This window comes from Phyllobates terribilis, unplaced genomic scaffold (genome assembly GCF_046119375.1).
Source record: "Phyllobates terribilis strain yellow unplaced genomic scaffold, ASM4611937v1 Scaffold_5__5_contigs__length_657084704, whole genome shotgun sequence".
Classification (NCBI taxonomy): Eukaryota; Metazoa; Chordata; class Amphibia; order Anura; family Dendrobatidae; genus Phyllobates; species Phyllobates terribilis.
In genome coordinates, this window is record NW_027362765.1 from 83,249,555 (window position 1) to 83,271,821 (window position 22,267).

Below are 22,267 nucleotides of genomic sequence, written 5' to 3' on the forward strand. Positions count from 1 at the left end.
CTTTTTTCTTGCCATAATACAAATTCTAAGTAAAGAAAAAAGAGTGGCCATCATTACTTTAAGAAATGAAAGTCAGTCAGTCTGAAAAATTGGGCAAACTTTGAATGTGTCCCCAAGTGCAGTTGCAAAAACGATCAAGCGCTACAAAGAAACTGGCTCACATGAGGACCGCCCCAGGAAAGGAAGACCAAGAGTCACCTCTGCTTCTGAGGATAAGTTTATCCGAGTCACCAGACTCAGAAATCGCAGGTTAACAGCAGCTCAGATTAGAGACCAAGTCAATACCACACAGAGTTCTAGCAGCAGACACATCTCTTCAACAACTGTTAAGAGGAGACTTTGTGCAGCAGGCCTTCATGGTAAAATAGCTGCTAGGAAACCACTGCTAAGGACAGGCAACAAGCAGAAGAGACTTGTTTGGGCTAAAGAACACAAGGAATGGACATTAGACCAGTGGAAATCTGTGCTTTGGTCTGATGAGTCCAAATTTGAGATCTTTGGTTCCAACCACCGTGTCTTTGTGGGACGCAAAAAAGGTGAACGGATGGACTCTACATGCCTGGTTGCCACCGTGAAGCATGAAGGAGGAGGTGTGATGGTGTGGGGGTGCTTTGCTGGTGACACTGTTGAGGATTTATTCAAAATTGAAGGCATACTGAACCAGCATGGCTACCACAGCATCTTGCAGCGGCATGCTATTCCATCTGGTTTGCGTTTAGTTGTACCATCATTTATTTTTCAACAGGACAATGACCCCAAACACACCTCCAGGCTGTGTAAGGGCTATTTGACCAAGAAGGAGAGTGATGGGGTGCTACGCCAGATAACCTGGCCTCCACAGTCACCAGACCTGAACCCAATCAAGATGGTTTGGGGTGAGCTGGACCGCAGAGTGAAGGGAAAAGGGCCAAAAAGTGCTAAGCATCTCTGGGAACTCCTTCAAGATTGTTGGAAGACCATTTCTGGTGACTACCTCTTGAAGCTCATCAATAGAATGCCAAGAGTGTGCAAAGCAGTCATCAAAGCAAAAGGTGGCTACTTTTAAGAACCTAGAATATAAGACATATTTTCAATTGTTTCACACTTTTTTGTTAAGTATATAATTCCACATGTGTTAATTCATAGTTTTGATGCCTTCAGTGTGAATGTACAATTTTCATAGTCATGAAAAATCTTTAAATGAGAAGGTGTGTCCAAACTTTTGGTCTGTACTGTGTGTATATATATATATATATATATATATATATATATATATATATATATATATCTATCGATATAAATAGATACATGTATAGGTCTATACAGTACTGGTGAAATGTCTTGACACATCTGTTCATGCAGTGCTTTTCCTTGTTTTTATTGGGATGTGCACATTGAAGATTCAGACTGAAGGCAGCAAAACCACAAGGGGAATTAGGTGTAAAGAGAGACTTGTGAAACAAACAGAACCTGCGTTACATCTCATATTTCTTGGAGGGCCCCCCACACATTTTACTCTGATGACTGCTTTACACCCCCTTTCTCTCTAGCAGTTTCATCAGGTCGTCACCAAGAATGGCTTCCACCAGTCCACCAGTTCTGAAGTCTCATCCCAAACAGTCTCCATTTGGTTGAGGTTGGGTGATTGTGGACATCTTTCCTTCTTGGTCATATAGCCCTCACATAGACTGGAGGTGTTTTGGATCGTTGTCCTGCTGCAACACAAATTATGTTCCCACTTAATGCAGACCAGATGGGATGGTGTCGCTGCAGAATGCTGTGGTGGCCATGCTGGAGAATGTGCCGGGAATTTGGAATAAATCACTAACAGTGTCACCAGCAAAGCGCCCCCCACACCATCACACCTCCCCTCCATGTTTCATGGTGGGCACCACACATGTAGAAACCATCCATTCACCTTCTTTGTGTCTCGCACAGACATGGCAGCTGGTACCAAAAATCTCAAATTTTAACTCCTCAGACTACAGCACAGATTTTCACTGATATAATGTCCATTCATTGTACTGCTTGGCCCAAACAAGTATCTTCTTCGTGTTTGTGGTCCTTAGTAGTGGCTTAATTGCAGCAATTTGACCATAAAGGCCGCTTTTCACAGTCTCCTCTGAACAGTTGATGTTGAAATTTGTCTGCTACTTGATGTCTATGCATCATTTATGAGAGCTATTATCTGAGGTGCTGTCAATTTTGCATTTTCAGAGGCTGGTAACTGATGAACTTATCTTCTGCAGCAGAGGTCATTCTCGGTCTTCCTTTCCTGGGGTGAAAATTTGATGAGGATACCTTCCAAGTTCTAGCAATGTTCCGATTGACTGAACTTCATGTCTTAGAAGTAACGATGGACAGCTTTTTCTCTTTACCTAGTTAAGTGGTTCTTGCCATATTCTGGCTTAGTACAGTTGTGGAATGGGGCTCAGTTTTTTATGGAGCTGTGCACCGTCACGGCCTCTGCAAAACTTGCCTGATGGTCACAAACACTTTCTGAAGGCCGACGATTCCACAAACGAACGAACAGTCCAGCTGATGACCTAATGAATCTGCTAGAGACAATGCCAAGGGGTATAAAGCTGACATTAAAGGAAAAGGGGAGTTCTCTGCGGAATCTAAGGTGTAACACATAATCTGGTGTGTTTCTTTACTCCTTTTTTTTTCAGATGTGCTCCTTTGCTGCCTTCAGTCTGAATCTATAATGTGCAAATTCAAATAAGAACAGGGAAAACCATTGCATGAATAGGTGGTTTCTCCAGATTTGTGACCGGAGACAAGATGATGTCCTTCTTAATTTGATAGAATTGTCTATTAAGCTCTAGTCATTCTGAAGGCACACGTGGGACATCTCTGTGCTCCTGTACTGTCCGGAGAGTGAAGGGTTACCCGGGTAAACCTGGAGGATTTGTTTTGGCCAGGTGGATTAAAGCTATCAAAACCCTTCTATTGAGATAGGACAATGAAAGAGCACAGGGACTGCCGGAAACTGGATTCCTCACACGTCCGCGGCACTGGAGAATCGCAAGGCTTTCCGATATTAATAGGAGACGCCTGGGTACATTATTAAGAGGCTTTTCGTGCCAGACCGGGGTGACCGCTGACATAAAGGCTGGGCATGTAGGGGTCGTCCCTTTTGAGTTTACATGCTGGATTTCATTTCAGTATTGTCCCACGAGCCTGAAACATAATATGGTTGAGATTAATCCGAGGAAGGAATCATAATAAACTCACCTTCCCTGCACTAATACGTAAGATGATGAACGCAACAGACTCTAGGACTGTGGCAGGCTCATAAGTGTCACCCATAGGATGATTAATAGAACGACAGCACTAGTCAATTGGTATAATAGCCTGGCACTGCCACCCTATGAGTGACGGTAGTAGTGAAGGTTTTGCACCACTGCCGGCCAAAGGGCTAGATGTGACTTCATAGTCTTCTCCTGCACTTGTGGGAACAGCCTCACCTCAGGCGGACAACACCTGCATCCACATACCCAGGTGCCCCCTCCTCCCTTCATTCTCTGAAGTGTTTGCAAGTGGCTTAACCTGCCTGTTCCCCTCCACCCTCCCTCCAATCTGCCCCAAAAATATGTCTGGGACCATTCCTCAAAGCATCCAGCCTTTGTATCAAAATCTACACCCTCCCCCTCACCTTCCCTTTTCTCCAGGTCTGCTTAACCTGTTCAATGCGTCCCACTGTCCCTTGGTATGCACACCTGTGCCGGGCTCCCGAGGGGGTGGCGCAGCCCCATACACTAAATATTAACCTCTTTCTCTGTCACTGGAATTTAACAATTTGGCTGCCAGCTTGTGATTCCATCTAGCTGCCAGAGAAGAAAGGGTTAAAAATCAAAATAAGGGGACGTCCAGATCCGTGAAGATAAAAAACGAGCGCCGACCAGCCAATTCTCAAGCATATATAGAAAGTTTTTCCAAACTTTTTAGGGTATGAGCACACTGGACTCACATGGTGGAGAATCCGCTGCAGATTTTATAAGGATAATGTGACAGCCTGTGGATATCAAAATCTGTCAGAGTCAATTTTTACTGAATTTTTCTGAAGTTTCAATCTGATCCACAATACTAATACCGTATATAGTGTCCGTGAACTGTGTGCTCTTTATCGTAGGGCTCCTTTACCAAGGCAGATAAATTGCTCCTAATTAGGGCTGATCGATGAAATAGGAAGTTGATTGGTGGTCATTAACCAATTCAGGATGGAGTTCATTTTCCTCCTTTCCTGACCAATTTTTAGGTTTTATTTTATAAATGAGCTTTTGATTTCTCTATAAAAAAAAAAAATCTCATTCAGATTTTCAAATAATTTTTGCCTTTCCATTTTGGAACACATGGGCCTTTATTTTTATAATATATATTTTTTTTGCTTCCAATGTAAAGAAATATAGAAAATACATGTCTATTTTTTTCGCTTTTTTTTTTCTGTACGACCACAAAGAACTACTAAAATATTTTAAATTCTGTTCCCCTTTCTGTATAAATTGTTTTTATACATTGGACATCTTTTTTTCTCATCGAAGACATTTTAGCATATGAATACATTGTTTTTATTGCTCATTTCCCCTGTAACTGGGGCTGGTATATTAGCTCCAGTTACAAGGAAAATTCAGCTCCCTTTTTGCATAGCAGAACTGACTGAGTCTCACAGGAACCAGCAGCTCCTACTCTCTTTTCACGCTCAGCAATCTCATGATTACTGGGTCACTGTGAGTGCTTTCTATTCTGTATACACAAGTGCTGGTTCAGTGCTACTTATACAACGATCAAGAAGGCAGACATGGTAATAAAAAATGTTTACCTTCTGTGTCTGACAGCTTCCTGAGCCCGCAGCTGCACAACGTCCTGCAAGCTGCTTACTACTCTGCACTGACATTTTTAGAACATCAGTGCAGAGTAAAGTGTGGACAACCTGGACAAATAAATTCTGGAACCAGTTAATGACCATCTTGACCTAACAATAATCAGGATGAAATAAGGGAAAAGTATTATCGTTCATTTTTGTGAAGGGGATATGGTGCGGACCAATGATAATTCTTAGGTCACATTCCCACATGCAATAACACTGTGTTTTTTCCTCTTCGTTAATCTTATTTCTTTTCTATTTTTACTGCGCTTTCTGCTTTTTGATGCAGCTTTTTATGCTTTAAGAGTACATATGTTGTTATTCTGCACCTACAAACACTATTGCGCTATTAAAGTGCATTTTTTTCTCGCTCCCTATAGAAGCCTATAGTGGAAAAAAAATACACCAACAAAGCACAGTTTAACAGCGCCTTTAAAAGCATAGTGGGCAGGAGTTTTAATAAAATCATATCCACTTTGCTTGCACTGCACATAAAAACGCAGCAGAAAATACAGCTATAAACAAAAAGGGACAAGCCCCACAAAGAATCCCTCACTAGTAAGTCTTAAAATATAACTTTTATTTTTTGCTCAATTAAAATTACTGCCTGGGGAGTCACCAAGTTTTTAACAGAATTGGATAATCACACACTATAGCACATGTCCCCCCAACATGCTTTACCCTGCAGTAATTTTAATTGAGCAAAAAATAAAAGTTACATTTTATTACTTATTAGTAAGGGATTCTTTGTGGGGCTATTCCTCTAAAGTCAATCCTTTCCCTTTTTATTGTTAGAAAATGCAGCGCAACGAAGGAAAATTGTCTTAAACTGGTATAAAGGGTTGCAATCAGACAACATGGAGTATTTGCTTTTCTGGCGGCTGATTGCAGGGCAGGCGTATACAGGGCATCGAGATGTAACATTCGGCAGATCATCGGCTTTCACTAAATATTCTGATGTTTTACACAATAATCTCCTTTAAGAAGCCCATATCTGTCTGTAATCCTACTGCAGGGAGAACCTCCAGATTTTGCTTTGAGGGGAATATGCTATGAACTGGAAGTGGCAGTCAACTGGGGGGTTACTACATGTCAGGAAACAATGGATCTGGAGACGAGTCCAAAGAAAACCATCAATGACTTGATTACTCTGACCAACAGCTCAACCATTATGGTGGACGGTGAATCTGATTTCTCACCTTAAGACATAGAATATAAGTCTATTTTGCCCGGTCACTGGAATGACTACCATGTGCAAACTTATTGGCCCTGTAAAGATGAAATATAGGAGTGCTGTAGCTATAAGAAGCGAGTCTCTCACCCAACTCCTTTGAAACAAGAATCATCCTCTTTGGCGTCTGGGCATGAAGAAGTTGTATATCACCACTCTCAGGTTAGGGCATACTTCCCGTATGCCCTGGATTGGCACCACCACCTTGAGTGCCAGCAGAAGTGATTTTCACACATCATTTCCGCTGGGCCAACAAGCACTAAAAAGGGAAATGTAACCGACATCCTTCCAGCTGTCATGACTGAGAGTGTTCCTGACTGCCACTTTTGGGAGACCCCCATCCACTCACCCGCTAGATCCGAGTTATTACGGCACGTGTACAATGTCATTAATGTAACAGAGCTATTTCACAAACAGGTTTTCTTACAAAGAATGTGACTATTCAGGCGCGGCCATGCATAAAACACACAATGATGTCATTTGCGGTCTGAGGTCATCGCAAAAATCCTTCTCGCGTATAGAACATTTTTCTCTATAGGCAGAACTTGGCTTCCCTCACCTTTACAAGCCTTTCTGTGGGTTATGGGCTTGGTCATGTCCCGGTAGTAGCCCTCTTTGCAGTAGTGGCAGTGCCGGCCGGCCGTGTTATGCCGGCAATTTAAGCAGACCCCTCCGCTCCGGCGACCTGACAGCTTGAAGAGCTCCATGTTGAAACGGCAGCGGCGAGCATGCAGGTTACAGTTGCAGGCTGGAAAAAAAGGAAAAAGGCAGAGAGAAGCATGTTATACTGGTTACCACCATGAACACAAGCAGGAGTCACCAGGAACCTAGAACATGGTTCGATGGCGAAGACAGACACTAATGTAGCAGATAGACTGTGTATTAACCAAAGCCTTTATGCTTCTAATGCAGCAAAAAAGAAGTCTTGCTTTCAGGGTTGGCATTGTAGGGATCATTCCTGGATGATTTTAAAAAAAACAAAGAATAAAACTAGGACGCATCAAAAAATATCTTATATCAAAGCCTCATCCAGTTGTTCATAACACGGCCAAATGACCCATATCCCCCCGAGGTTCAAGTGAACAGATTTTCCAATCCCTGTAGTATTTCTGATCTAACTTTGGTTCCCTTGTATCAAGGTTCATACATTCAATGCTTACTCCCTAATCTGGACATGTTTTAAAGAGTCATTCCCAGAAAGATAAGATAGGGGATAACTTGCTGAAAGCAACTTGCTGGGACCTACAATGATCCTAAGAATTGGGCTCTGCAGTCGTGTCTGGAGTGGAGCGGAAGTGTGCATGCTCGATTTTCAGGCTCCGCTTTCTCCAGCATTCCCACTGACAATGAACGGAGCAGAGGTCGAGAATGTGCACTTCCGCTCCACTCCAGACAGGCTGCAAATCCCAATTCTACAGACAGGGGCCTTTTTGGAATAACCCTTTACAATATGCCCAGATTAGGCCCATCTTAATAAAGCCTATCACACTTGTGTATTACTGATCCATATGCATTCTATATTTTTTTTTATTGAAAGAAATGTTTCCAATACATGTAAACACTTTTTTTTCAGTATGCAGGTACTAGGTATATACAGAATTCAATGGACTGAATAAAAAAAAAAAAATTATATACATTAAAATATATATACAGTACAGACCAAAAGTTTGGACACACCTTCTCATTTAAAGATTTTTCTGTATTTTCATGACTATGAAAATTGTACATTCACACTGAAGGCATCAAAACTATGAATTAACACATGTGGAATTATATATACCTAACAAAAAAGTGTGAAACAACTGAAAATATGTCTTATATTCTAGGTTCTTCAAAGTAGCCACCTTTTGCTTTGATGACTGCTTTGCACACTCTTGGCATTCTCTTGATGAGCTTCAAGAGGTAGTCACCGGAAATGGTTTTCACTTCACAGGTGTGCCCTGTCAGGTTTAATAAGTGGGATTTCTTGCCTTATAAATGGGGTTGGGACCATCAGTTGTGTTGTGCAGAAGTCAGGTGGATACACAGCTGATAGTCCTTCTGAATAGACTGTTAGAATTTGTATTATGGCAAGACAAAAAGCAGCTAAGTAAAGAAAAATAAGTGGCCATCATTACTTTAAGAAATAAAGGTCAGTCAGTCCGAAAAATTGGGCAAACTTTGAAAGTGTCCCCAAGTGCAGTTGCAAAAATCATCAAGCGCTACAAAGAAACTGGCTCACATGAGGACCGCCCCAGGAAAGGAAGACCAAGAGTCACCTCTGCTTCTGAGGATAAGTTTATCTGAGTGAAGGCAAAAGGGCCAACAAGTGCTAAGCATCTCTGGGAACTCCTTCAAGATTGTTGGAAGACCATTTCCGGTGACTACCTCTTGAAGCTCATCAAGAGAATGCCAAGAGTGTGCAAAGCAGTCATCAAAGCAAAAGGTGGCTACTTTGAAGAACCTAGAATATAAGACATATTTTCAGTTGTTTCACACTTTTTGTTAAGTATATAATTCCACATGTGTTAATTCATAGATTTGATGCCTTCAGTGTGAATGTACAATTTTCATAGTCATGAAAATACAGAAAAATCTTTAAATGAGAAGGTGTGTCCAAACTTTTGGTCTGTACTGTGTGTGTGTGTGTGTGTGTGTGTGTGTGTGTGTGTGTGTGTGTGTGTGTGTGTGTGTGTGTGTGTGTGTGTGTGTATGTATATATATATATATATATATATATATACACACATACATACACACACACACACATACGTTCCATGTTTGTTTTGTTCACACTTGCATTTTCTTTTTTATTTTATCATCTGTATTTCTGCAACATAATACACAAAATGCAAGAAAAGAAGAAATGCAAATAAAAATAGAAATGAGCTATCCCATAGTAGGGATCAAAAGTAATGCAATATTGAAACAAAAATAACAATATTTTGATATGCAAGCGTGAACTCAGACAGAAGGGTGTCCCTGTGCAAGAACACTATTTGGGCTTTTTGCCACCATTAGCTCATCATAATGTACCCCTTTATGTATGTGTCACAGAAGCTGTTCACTGTTTTGGAGGTGGAGATGGAAGTTGGCCCCCTTCCCACCGGGGCTCCTATGAGGTGCCACCAATGTTATGTCCTCCCATGTGTAAATGAGCTCCAAGGTTAGGGTCCATCAGTAGTATTACAACACACTACTTATGATCCCGGCATTTCAATGTTGTCCATCCTTTTGTATGCACATGTGAGGTTCCCAACGAGGTCCCCAAAACTTATCACAAGACCCAAATTAAGCAAATAAATTGATATTTTCACTTTCGCTTTAAAGGTTGCTCCATAATATTGACTGCTGTGGCTGGTCACTTATTGATTGCTTCCTAACATGTGAATTAAACTTTGATAATCATAAAGGTCATTGATCTACAAAAGATGTGAGTAGTAACATGGGGGTGACTCCAATGCGTGTACAATGAAAAATTACCAGGACCATAAAAATTGACACTCCCATCCATCGAAAGATCTCAAGAGAAAGCCTTGAAATATGTTCCAGAAAGTAGACCCTGGGGACAGTGGTAGAAGGTACAATTGTGCCAAATGCATCATTCCAGGTAGTATTTGGAGACAAATGGTCCTCAATGATGAATGACACTTTTTCGACCACCAGTATGATTGTGTGAGGAATGTCAAACCCTCACCTATACAACCTCTGAGGCAATTGTCATGATGAATGATGAGGAAAGGGACATTGAGAGAAGTGTTTGTAAAGTTCTGCTTTGATGCCTAAAGTCCTACAAATATTTAGTGGGGTCGCTGCTTGTGAACATCCAGCGACAGGAATTTCTTGTGTCTGACAAGGATCCACTGTCACAACAATCCAGTCCTGATGATGGCCTCCTGACAAGTCCGATGACGAGCCGATAGGAGGGTGGGCGAGACGCTGCCTGATGTTGACAGTCTGATGAGTGAGGACTTGTCTGGAGACACAGAAAGAGTGTCTGAAGAAAGGACATTACTCAATAGATGATCTCCAGGGTGTCAGCGGAGGGGAGAGGTGTCAGATTTGAATGCATTCTTTTTTTGGAAAAGACTTTAGACCTTTTTATAGCACAGGCCTATGGAATCTGAACTTCAAGAGTGATTCTCGGGAGAGGGAGATGGGTCACTGTTCATTATCAAGGACGGGCGAAGTCCAGCTCTCGTTCAAATTCCTATACTTCTTACATTTTTTTCTTTTTCTATTAAAACCTATTTTTACTGGGTTTTTAAGTTAATTGTGAGCACCCCAGACCCGACCATTGTATGTTACATTGTTTCTGTGCCTATAATAACCCACTTGAGTTTATAAATGTCTGTTGTCACCACTTTGGAACTAAACAACCCCATGGACATGTATTTAGTCTAGACAAAGAAAAAAAAAAATAAGTAAAAAATAAACTTTCAAGGGATCCAAATTTGTTTCACAAATACTTTTTGGTTAAAAATGTCTTTTATTGTTCCCAAATTTAAATGGATAATGACGTCTTGTTTTATAAAGTGTTACCCAAAATGCAACTAAGTAAGAAGCTTTTTAGCTTCACTAAGTCTAAGGGATAGATTAGAATTGATTTTTTTCTGTGTCCTTTTTACCTTCGGACTGGGCTGCCACCATATATTTTTAAGCCCCTTCCACCATTGTCAATAAATAAAATATCAAATTGTATTTCTATAACTTAAATTGAACTCACCATCGGGCTCTATGTGAAAAAACTGTATATACCAGCAGTGAATTAACCATACACAAATACATAGCATTAGTGAATAAATAGCTCCTATAAATATATACCAGCAGCAAATAAATGGCTCCTACAAATATATACAGTGACATGTAAAAGTTTGGGCACCCCTGGTCAAAATTACTGTTATTGTGAACAGTTAAGCAAATTGAAGATGAAATTATCTTTAAAAGGCCTAAAGTTAAAGATAACACATTTCCTTTGAATTTTAGGCAAAAAATAATACACTGCTCAAAAAAATAAAGGGAACACCTAAACAACAGAATATAACTCCAAGTAAATCAAATTTCTGTGAAATCAAACTGTCCACTTAGGAAGCAACACTGATTGACAATCAATTTCACATGCTGTTGTGCAAATGGAATAGACAATAGATGGAAATTATTGGCAATTATCAAGACACACTCAATAAAGGAGTGGTTCTGCAGGTGGGGACCACAGACCACATCTCAGTACCAATGCTTATTGGCTGATGTTTTGGTCACTTTTGAATGTTGGTTGTGCTTTCACACTCGTGGTAGCATGAGACGGACTCTACAACCCACAGAAGTTGCTCAGGTAGTGCAGCTCATTCAAGATGGCACATCAATGTGAGCTGTGGCAAGAAGGTTTGCTGTGTCTGTCAGCGTAGTGTCCAGAGGCTGGAGGTGCTACCAGAAGACGTGGAGGGGGCCGTGGGAGGGCAACAACCCAGCAGCAGGACCTCTACCTCCGCTTTTGTGCAAGGAGGAACAGGAGGAGCACTGTCAGAGCCCTGCAAAATGACCTCCAGCAGGCCACAAATGTGCATGTGTCTGCACAAACGGTTAGAAACCGACTCCATGAGGGTGGTATGAGGGCCCGACTTCCACAGATGGGGGTTGTGATTACAGCCCAACACCGTGCAGGATGCTTGGCATTTGCCACAGAACACCAGGATTGGCAAAGTCACCACTGGCGCCCTGTGCTCTTCACAGATGAAAGCAGGTTCACACTGAGCACATGTGACAGACGTGACAGAGTCTGGAGATGCCGTGGAGAGCGATCTGCTGCATGCAACATCCTTCAGCATGACGGGTTTGGCAGTCGGTCAGTAATGGTGTGGGGTGGCATTTCTTTGGAGGGCCGCACAGCCCTCCATGTGCTCGCCAGAGGTAGCCTGACTGCCATTAGGTACCGAGATGAGATCCTCAGACCCTTTGTGAGACCATATGCTGGTGCAGTTGGCCCTGGGTTCCTCCTAATGCAGGACAGTGTCAGACCTCATGTGGCTGAAGTGTGTCAGCAGTTCCTGCAAGATGAAGGCATTAAAGCTGTAGTGCCGGCGTCCCTGCCCTCTGCTAGGCAAGGACGCTGCTCCCCTCACCGCTCAGCGCTCTGCTGTCAGCGCGCGCTCCTTCCCGGCGTCCTCCTCCCGCTCTGCTCTCAGCGCGCGCTCCTTCCCGGCCCCTGTGCTTAGGGCGCGCGCGCTCCCCTCCTCTTAAAGGGGCCGCGCGCGCCGTCCTAAGGAGTCCCCGGCCAATGGCCGGAGGACTTCATCATATATAAGGCACCTCCTCCAAAATGGAGGTGCCCGAGCAATGTTGTTTGCACCTGTGTCTCACCTGTGCTTCAGCCCTCAGGTCCCGTTGCCAGTTACCTGCCAGTTACCTGTCAGATTCCTGCCTGATTACTTGCTACCTGTCTGCTTGCCTGAGGTCCGACGGTCTGCCTTACAACTCCGGTCAGTCTGTCTATGGACCAGCTTGCCCGCTCACCTGGGAGCGCTTCTCCGTTACCTGCCTGCTTGCCAGCCCGGAGGCTCCGCTGTCACGTGCTGTGACCACCAGCTACTCCAGACTCTTGCCCGCTCACCTGGGAGCGCTTCTCCGCTACCTGCCTGCTTGCCAGCCCGGAGGCTCCGCTGTCACGTGCTGTGACCACCAGCTACTCCAGACTCTTGCCCGCTCACCTGGGAGCGCTTCTCCGCTACCTGCCTGCTTGCCTGCCCGGAGGCTCCGCTGTCACGTGCTGTGACCACCAGCTATTCCTGAGACTCTTGCCCGCTCACCTGGGAGCGCTTCTCCGTTACCTGCCTGCTTGCCTACCTGGAGGCTCCGCCGTCACGTGCTGTGACCACCTGCTATTCCAGAGACTCTCGCTTGCTCACCTGGGAGCACACATTCTTCATCTGCCTTGCTAGCCTACCTGGAGGTTCAGCCATCACAGGTCGTACCTACCCTTTATCCAGAGACTGCCCCGATCACTTGCCGTGTCCTCCTGCCCGTACACCCAGAGACTGTCCTGGTCACCTCCTGTGACTACCTGCCTGGTCGCCACCCGCTCCCTTACAAGGACCGCCCCCTTGTATTGTAGCCCAGAGGTTCCGCCTCCCAGACCCATTACAGTTTGCTCGAGCCATGGAACCCGGTGGCACCCAAGCTCCCTCGCTCTCGGACCTCTGTCTTGAACTGTCCCGTCAGAGGTCCCAACAGGAGTCCATCCTGGGTCACCTGCGGAATGTCAATACTCGCCTGAACACTCTGTCTGATCCACCAACAACCTCCGCCAGTGCCATATCTTGCAATCCGGCAGCTCCGCTGCCCACTAATACCATGGTATCCTACCCCGGACCCCGGCTTTCTGCACCTCCTCGCTTCGGAGGCGACTCCGTCCAGGCTCGGGGCTTCTTAAATCAGTGCACCCTGCACTTTGAACTTTTGTCCCACCAGTTTAACTCCGACCAGGCCAAAATTGCCTTCATCATGTCCCATCTCACCGGGGAGGCCCTGGCCTGGCTAAATCCTCTATGGGAGAGAGGAGACCCCCTGGTGTCCAACTTGCCTGCTTTTCTCACGGCTTTCCGGAAAGTCTTCGACGAACCCGGACGGAAGACCTCATCTGCATCATCGTTGCTACGCCTCTGTCAGGAGAGTCTCACCGTGGGCCAATATGCCATACGGTTCCGTACCCTTGCCTCGGAGCTGGCCTGGGATAACGACGCTCTGGTTTCCGTCTTCTGGGAGGGTCTGTCCGGCCGTATTAAAGATGAACTTGCCGGTCGGGACATTCCTACCACTCTCGATGACTTAATAACTCTTGCCACCCGGATTGACCTACGGTTCCAGGAGCGTGCCAGAGAGGTCACCTGTGAGAGGAGGTTACCACGTCTAGCTCCTACTTTTCAGAAACCCGTCACTCCTTCTGTCTCTAACCAGGTACACCCTCCTGAGCCTATGCAGGTCGACCAGACCAAGATGGTCAAGACCCGTCAGGACTTACGCCGTGCCGAGGGGACCTGCTTCTACTGTGGCAGTAAGGAGCACCGGATCCGTGCCTGCCCGGAGAGGTCGGGAAACGCCTGTGTCTAGGTTCGCTCAGAGAGGTCCACCTAGACAAGAATAAATCCTCTCCATCCCTGCTGTTGTCAGTTTCAATCGTCTACGGGGAGAACCGTTATTTCGAACTAGCCCAACTGGACTCTGGAGCAGCCGGGAATCTTATTTCACAGTCCCTGGTAGAGAAATACCGCATCCCCACCAAACCTCTGGCTGTACCCTTGTCTGTGGCTGCCGTGGATGGGGGGCTCTTACCACGCCCCATCCAACTCATCACCGAATCCATTACTCTGCAGGTGGGAATGCTGCATTCTGAAAGTATCTCCTTTCATGTTCTGCCTGGACTCTCTCACGCCCTCTTGCTAGGTCTGCCTTGGCTCCAGAAACATGCACCCGTGCTTGACTGGCAAACCGGAGAAGTCCTTCGCTGGGGACAAGACTGTCATAAGACCTGCCTGGTTCCCGTCCATCCCGTCCGTTCCTCTCCTACCCCAGCTAATCTACCTGGACTTCCAATTCCTTATTGGTCTTATGCTGATGTCTTTAATAAAAAGGAGGCAGAGACATTACCCCCTCATAGACCATACGACTGTCCCATCGACCTGTTACCCGGTACTACTCCTCCCCGTGGGCGTATTTATCCTTTATCCGCTGCTGAGACCCGGTCGATGTCCGAATATATTGAGGAGAATCTGGCCAGGGGATTCATCCGGAAATCTACCTCCCCGGCGGGAGCAGGCTTCTTTTTCGTCAAAAAGAAGGACGGCTCTCTCCGTCCCTGTATAGACTATAGAGGCCTAAACCAGATCACGGTGAAGAATAAGTACCCCCTTCCGCTCATTCCAGAATTATTTGATCGTCTGAGGGGGGCTAGAATCTTCACCAAACTAGACCTCCGTGGGGCGTACAACCTGGTTCGTATCCGTCAAGGAGATGAATGGAAGACGGCATTCAACACCCGGGACGGCCACTATGAATACCTGGTAATGCCCTTTGGTCTCTGTAACGCTCCTGCCGTCTTTCAAGAGTTGGTCAATGACATCTTCCGAGACCTTCTCTACTCCTGCGTAGTGGTGTACCTGGACGACATCTTGGTCTTCTCTCCGGATCTCCAGACTCACCGGAGGGACGTTCGTCAGGTCCTGCTCAGGCTCAGGCAGAATCACCTCTTCGCTAAATACGAGAAGTGCCTCTTTGAGCAGACCTCGCTTCCGTTTTTGGGCTACATTATTTCTCAGACCGGCCTACGAATGGATCCAGAGAAACTGTCTGCCATCGAGAAATGGCCCCGACCGGAGGGGTTGAAGGCCATTCAGCGGTTCCTGGGCTTCGCCAACTACTACCGCCTCTTCATACCACACTTCTCTTCCCGGACTGCCCCAATTTCCGCGCTCACCCGTAAGGGTACTAATCCCAAAGAGTGGCCGCCCGAAGCAGAAGAAGCCTTTCTTTCCTTAAAACAGGCCTTCTCTTCCGCCCCGGTGCTGCATCGCCCGGACGGCAACAAGCAGTTCTTCCTGGAAGTGGACGCCTCCTCCTCTGGAGCTGGAGCGGTACTTACTCAAAAATCTTCTTCCGGGAGGATGGTAACTTGCGGCTTCTTCTCTAAACTCTTCTCCTCCTCAGAGCGCAATTATTCCATAGGAGATCGAGAGTTATTGGCCATCAAACTGGCATTGGAGGAGTGGCGTTACCTGCTTGAGGGGGCTCTTCACCCGGTAATAATTTACACTGACCACAAGAACTTGGCTTACCTCCAGCATGCCCAGAGACTTAACCCGCGCCAAGCCCGGTGGTCCTTGTTTTTTGCTCGTTTTGATTTTGTCCTTCATTTTCGCCCGGCTGACAAAAACGTCAAGGCGGACGCCTTGTCTCGATCCTTTCTGGTATCTGATCTCGAGGAAGATCCGAAACACATCATCGATCCCGCCAGAGTAATGCAGGTGGCTCCCGTGAGTCTAAATCGTCTCCCTCCCGGAAAGACGTTCGTATCAGTACCTGATCGGGAGAAGATCCTTCACTGGGGTCACTCATCTAAACTGGCTGGCCACGCTGGTCAGAAGAAGACCCTCCAGCTTATTTCCCGGCACTACTGGTGGCCTACCCTGCACAAGGATGTAATAGACTTTGTTTCTGCCTGTGTGTCCTGCGCCCGCAACAAGGTTCCGAGACATCTGCCAGCCGGTCGCCTCCTTCCGCTCCCAGTACCTGCTGCCCCCTGGCAGCATATTGCAATGGACTTCATAACTGACCTCCCACTCTCTGCCGGTTGTACGGTCATTTGGGTGGTCGCTGACCGCTTCTCCAAGATGGCTCATTTCGTTCCTCTGCCAGGCCTCCCGTCTGCACCCGAGCTAGCTAGAGACTTTATTCGTCACATCTTCCGTCTTCATGGCCTGCCCCTCCACATCGTGTCGGATCGTGGGGTACAGTTCACCTCACGCTTCTGGAGAGCCACTTGTAAACTACTAGACGTCACCCTGGACTTCTCTTCCGCTTACCACCCACAGTCCAATGGTCAAGTGGAGCGGATCAATCAGAACCTGACCAGTTACCTCCGGCACTTCGTTAATGCCCACCATTCTGACTGGGTGGATCTCCTACCATGGGCCGAGTTCTCTTACAATAATCACGAGAGCGAATCCTCCTCCAAATCCCCGTTTTTTGTAGTCTTTGGTCAGCATCCTCGGATTCCTTTTCCTGTCTCCACCTCGGTGGACAACCCGGCTGCGGAATCTCTCGTTAGCAAATTTTCCTCCATTTGGGAGAGTACCCGATCCGCACTCCTTCAGTCGTCCGAGCGGATGAAAAGACACGCTGACAAAAAACGCCTGGATCCTCCTCAATTTCGTCCAGGAGATAAGGTCTGGCTCTCATCTAAATATGTTCGACTCAAGATACCCTCTTACAAGTTAGGGCCTCGGTTCATCGGACCTCTGGAGGTCACCAGTCAGATCAACCCGGTGGCCTATAAATTGAAACTCCCGGCCAACTTACGGATCCCTAACTCCTTCCATGTATCTCTCCTCAAACCTGTGGTACTTAACTCTTTTTCCAAGTCTACAGGTACGCCTCCTGCTCCGGTTTCTGCTGAGGACGAGTTTGAGGTAGAGAACATTCTTGCCACCAAAAGGGTAAGAGGAAAGACCTTTTTTCTGGTAGATTGGAAGGGGTTTGGTCCTGAGGAGAGAACGTGGGAGCCCCGGGAGAACATCCATGCCCCTCTCATCCTAGCTAAATTTCTGTCTGGCCTAAAAAAGGGGGGGCCTAAAGGGGGGGGTACTGTAGTGCTGGCGTCCCTGCCCTCTGCTAGGCAGGGACGCTGCTCCCCTCACCGCTCTGCCCCGTGCCCGGCGTCCCTCTCCCGCTCTGCTGTCAGCGCGCGCTCCTTCCCGGCGTCCTCCTCCCGCTCTGCCCTCAGCGCGCGCTCCTTCCCGGCCCCTGTGCTTAGGGCGCGCGCGCTCCCCTCCTCTTAAAGGGGCCGCGCGCGCCGTCCTAAGGAGTCCCCGGCCAATGGCCGGAGGACTTCATCATATATAAGGCACCTCCTCCAAAATGGAGGTGCCCGAGCAATGTTGTTTGCACCTGTGTCTCACCTGTGCTTCAGCCCTCAGGTCCCGTTGCCAGTTACCTGCCAGTTACCTGTCAGATTCCTGCCTGATTACTTGCTACCTGTCTGCTTGCCTGAGGTCCGACGGTCTGCCTTACAACTCCGGTCAGTCTGTCTATGGACCAGCTTGCCCGCTCACCTGGGAGCGCTTCTCCGTTACCTGCCTGCTTGCCAGCCCGGAGGCTCCGCTGTCACGTGCTGTGACCACCAGCTACTCCAGACTCTTGCCCGCTCACCTGGGAGCGCTTCTCCGCTACCTGCCTGCTTGCCAGCCCGGAGGCTCCGCTGTCACGTGCTGTGACCACCAGCTACTCCAGACTCTTGCCCGCTCACCTGGGAGCGCTTCTCCGCTACCTGCCTGCTTGCCTGCCCGGAGGCTCCGCTGTCACGTGCTGTGACCACCAGCTATTCCTGAGACTCTTGCCCGCTCACCTGGGAGCGCTTCTCCGTTACCTGCCTGCTTGCCTACCTGGAGGCTCCGCCGTCACGTGCTGTGACCACCTGCTATTCCAGAGACTCTCGCTTGCTCACCTGGGAGCACACATTCTTCATCTGCCTTGCTAGCCTACCTGGAGGTTCAGCCATCACAGGTCGTACCTACCCTTTATCCAGAGACTGCCCCGATCACTTGCCGTGTCCTCCTGCCCGTACACCCAGAGACTGTCCTGGTCACCTCCTGTGACTACCTGCCTGGTCGCCACCCGCTCCCTTACAAGGACCGCCCCCTTGTATTGTAGCCCAGAGGTTCCGCCTCCCAGACCCGTTACAAAAGCTATGGACAGGCCCGCCCATTCCCCAGACCTGAATCCGATTGAGCACATCTGGGACATCATGTCTCGCTCCATCCACCAACGTCATGTTGCACCACAGACTGTCCAGGAGTTGGCGGATGCTTTAGTCCAGGTCTGGGAGGAGATCCCACAGGAGACCATCCGCAACCTCAACAGGAGCATGCCTAGGCATTGTAGGGAGGTCATACAGGCACGTGGAGGCCACACACAATACTGAGATTCATTTTGACTTGTTTTAAGGACATTACATCAAAGTTGGATCAGCCTGTAGTGTGTTTTTCCACTTTAATTTTGGGGGTGACTCCAAATCCAGGCCTCAATTGGTTAATAAATTTGATTTCCATTGATGATTTTTGTGTGATTTTGTTGTCCGCACATTCAACTTTGTACAGAACAAAGTATTCAATGAGAATATTTCATTCATTCAGATCTAGGATGTGTTATTTGAGTGTTCCCTTCATTTTTTTGAGCAGTGTTTATAGTTTCATCTTTTACATTTTAAAAATTACAAAAAGGAAAATGGGCTGATGCAAAAGCTTGGGAACCCTGCATGGTTAGCCCCTAGCAGCACCCCATTTTGAAAGTATCAGGGGGTTTGCCTCTCTAGCAGTCCTATGAAAGCAGCTCTCACTGAAATGTTGCTTAGCCTTCCAGGCCTTATTTTGACCTCCACTGTTCCTGTTAACAGCCATTTCTTAATTACATTTCGAACTGAGGAAAGGGCAACTTGAAAATGCTTTTATATCTTCTTATAGCCTTCTCCTGCTTTGTGGGCCTCCACCATTTTCATTTTCAGAGTGCTAGGCAGCAGCTTAGAAGACCACATGGGTGCAGTTTTTTGGCACAAGGTTAGAGGAGGTTGGGTTTTTATAAAGCTGGGAAATTTGCATCACCTGGCCTTTCCTAACAATGATGGTGAACAAGCCATAACACTAGCTGGCTAATTAAGGTATGAAACCTTAGTCAAAGTTATCTGAGCACACTCCAACAAGCTGTGATACTTTCAAGAGGGGGTGCTACTAGGTACTAACCATGCAGGGTGCCAAAACTTTTGCATTGGCCTTTTTTCCTTTTTGTAATTTTTAAAATGTAAAAGATAAAAATATATATTATTTTTTGCCTAAAATATAAAGGAAATGTGTCATCTTTAACTTACTTGCTTAACTGTTCCCAATAACAGTAATTTTGACCAGGGGTGCCCAAGCTTTTATATGCCACTGTACCAGCAGCGAATAACCGGCACCTATAAATATATACCAGCAGGGAATAAACGGCTTCTATAAATATATACCATCAGAACTGTCAGATAAACTGCAGATGGAGCTGCATTATGACAGATGTAGTCCTGGTGGGGCCTCTTTATTTTGTGAAATGGCTGTGCCCTGTTCAGAAGTACTAGCAGCACTGCCATGATGGTGACCCTGCGCCAGGACTCTGGGGGAAAGATTGATCGGAGATATTGGATTTGATCATGGATTTTTTGTTCTCGCAGGAGATAAGCTGCCAGAAGAGTCTGTCATTGGCTTTCTGCAATCTCTGTATTTCTGCATGTTGGGTCATTTGGGCAGCACAGTGGCTCAGTGGTTAGCACTGTTGCTTTGCAGTGCTGTGGTCCTGGGTTCCAAGGACACTAAGGACATCTCCAAGGAGTGGGTTCGCGTGGGTTTCCTCTGGTTTCCCAAACTCCAAAGACATACTGGTAGGGAATTTAGATTATGAGCCCCAATGGGGACAGTGATAATGATGTCTGTAAAGCGCTGCGGAATATGGTTGCGCTATATAAGCAAATCATAAATAAATAATAAATATGAGGAACATCTGTAGCTTTCTTGTGTATATGAGATATGAATGTGACAATAATATGGTACCTAAAATTATTATTAGTAATTTTTTTACTATGTTCTGTCCCCTTTCATATCCTGCAGATTAGTGTGGGTCTCTGTCACTGATTGCTCAAAAGAACTGCTCAGAACTACTCAGCTCCGACAAAAGCACCCGCACCGCCAGTACACCATCCTGTGCGCATGATCATGAAGGAGCATGCGTCACCCTCCATTGTAGATTGTGTGTGTGTGTTCCACAAGTCTCAAAAAGCTTCATTGAAGATAGCCGTATAATGCATTGACACCTCGGTACCTCACTCACTCCTTACTGCAGTGCCACCCAGGGGCCAGGAGACCCCCATTCTGCCCACACATCTGGATCCCAAAGATGGCCACACAGGGCATCATCACTATTCATGTAAGACCATGCTACGTGCCACCACTCTTCTCTCCAACATGGAACATAAGTAGTTACATGATGACCAAATGATTGCGGGCCCTTATGTGGCCCCCAGATTTCAAGTTGTGCACCCCTGCTCTCAAATCAATTTCACATTTAACTTACCCCTTTATAAAAACTACACACAGACATGGCCAGGATGCGACTAAGGGGCAGAATCAATGTCACTGTGCCCTCTGTAGTCTGCATGGTTCCTTGACAAGACGCTAGACCAGCAGGATTCTGAACAATATGTTCTTCTGAACGTTCAATATGGTGGCACAATAACTTGTAACGTTACAGACAGAATAAAAGTTTTAAAACTATGTGCAGCCTTTCTTCCCTGTCTGTCTGTGTCGGCGTACTTCAGCTCACATCACCAGGAATCTAGAGTTGAACTTCGCTCGCTCTGACAGTCTGCTCGCTCTGACAGTCTGCTCGCTCTGACAGTCCGCTCGCTCTGACAATCCGCTCGCTCTGACAGTCCGCTCGCTCTGACAGTCCGCTCGCTCTGACAGTCCGCTCGCTCCTGGTTTTCTGCCCACACTACAGATCAGGCCCTAACCTACTCTTGGTGCCTCACTTAGATGGTCTCCACCTAAATTACTCCTCCAGGCCCTCACCCGCAAGACACACTTGTCTCTACTTGGCAGTAACCTTCTGGACTTCCAAATTTGGCTCCTGCCTTTTTCCCACTCCTGGCTCGCTAGATGCCCCTAGCTGCTTGCCTGCACTTGGCTGTCTTCGCCCATTTTTCGGCAACTTGGGAAGCGTCTCTGAAACAGCTTCCCTTTCGATCTAGCACATCTCGTTAGGACCCCTTTGGTCAGCGCTGGTTCTGCCCGTGATATTGGCGGCTCCTCGTATCGGCAAAGTACACTGACTGGTTCCAAATCTTATCTTCTCTCCTGCTTCATCACCAACATGGGGATAAAATAAGAATATGGTTTACGGGAAGGACGGTTTTAGTCCAAAACAACAGAACAATAATAACTCTACCCTCTTAAAACTTGTTGTGGAGAAGAAATAGTTACTCATGATGCATCGCAGAATAATCTGCCTGCCGCCAAAGTGGAAACCAGTGACACCCGTTTTGGGGTGAAGGCTCCTGGGTTGTCAGGCTGACTAGTTTGTGTATCAGACCAGTTGAATGGCTTTGTTCCAAATTCAATCACCATGTAACACGAGCCGCAGTGAATGCTCCCCAAAGAACGCAAATCTCAGTGCAAAATAACATCCCATAAATCACCTCGGCCTGTACGCTGCTCGTCTGACAACCCCACCATCATGAGGGAGAAAAGAAATGGAAAAGGAACCGAGAGGATTCATGTACTCCATTCAGAGCTGTAACATGTCGAAAAATTCATTGTGGAAAACAAAAAGTTTTTCTTGTTAATTTTTTGCCAAGTTATAATTTGAGAAGTTTCTGGCTCGGGTCCCGTGGCCGTGTCGTGCTCTGCTTTGTCATATGAACACCA

General features: G+C 46.5%; 1 protein-coding gene across 5 annotated transcripts in view; it reads right to left on the reverse strand.

The window, feature by feature from the left end:
• NTN1 (netrin 1) overlaps positions 1 to 22,267 on the reverse strand; it is a 185,181-nt gene that overhangs the window by 36,540 nt on the left and 126,374 nt on the right. For all 5 annotated transcript variants that reach the window (XM_073682459.1, XM_073682458.1, XM_073682460.1 and 2 more), the window contains exon 3: positions 6,637 to 6,825. In XM_073682459.1, the coding sequence (XP_073538560.1) occupies positions 6,637 to 6,825 (189 nt within the window). The remainder of the gene's footprint in view (positions 1 to 6,636; positions 6,826 to 22,267) is intronic.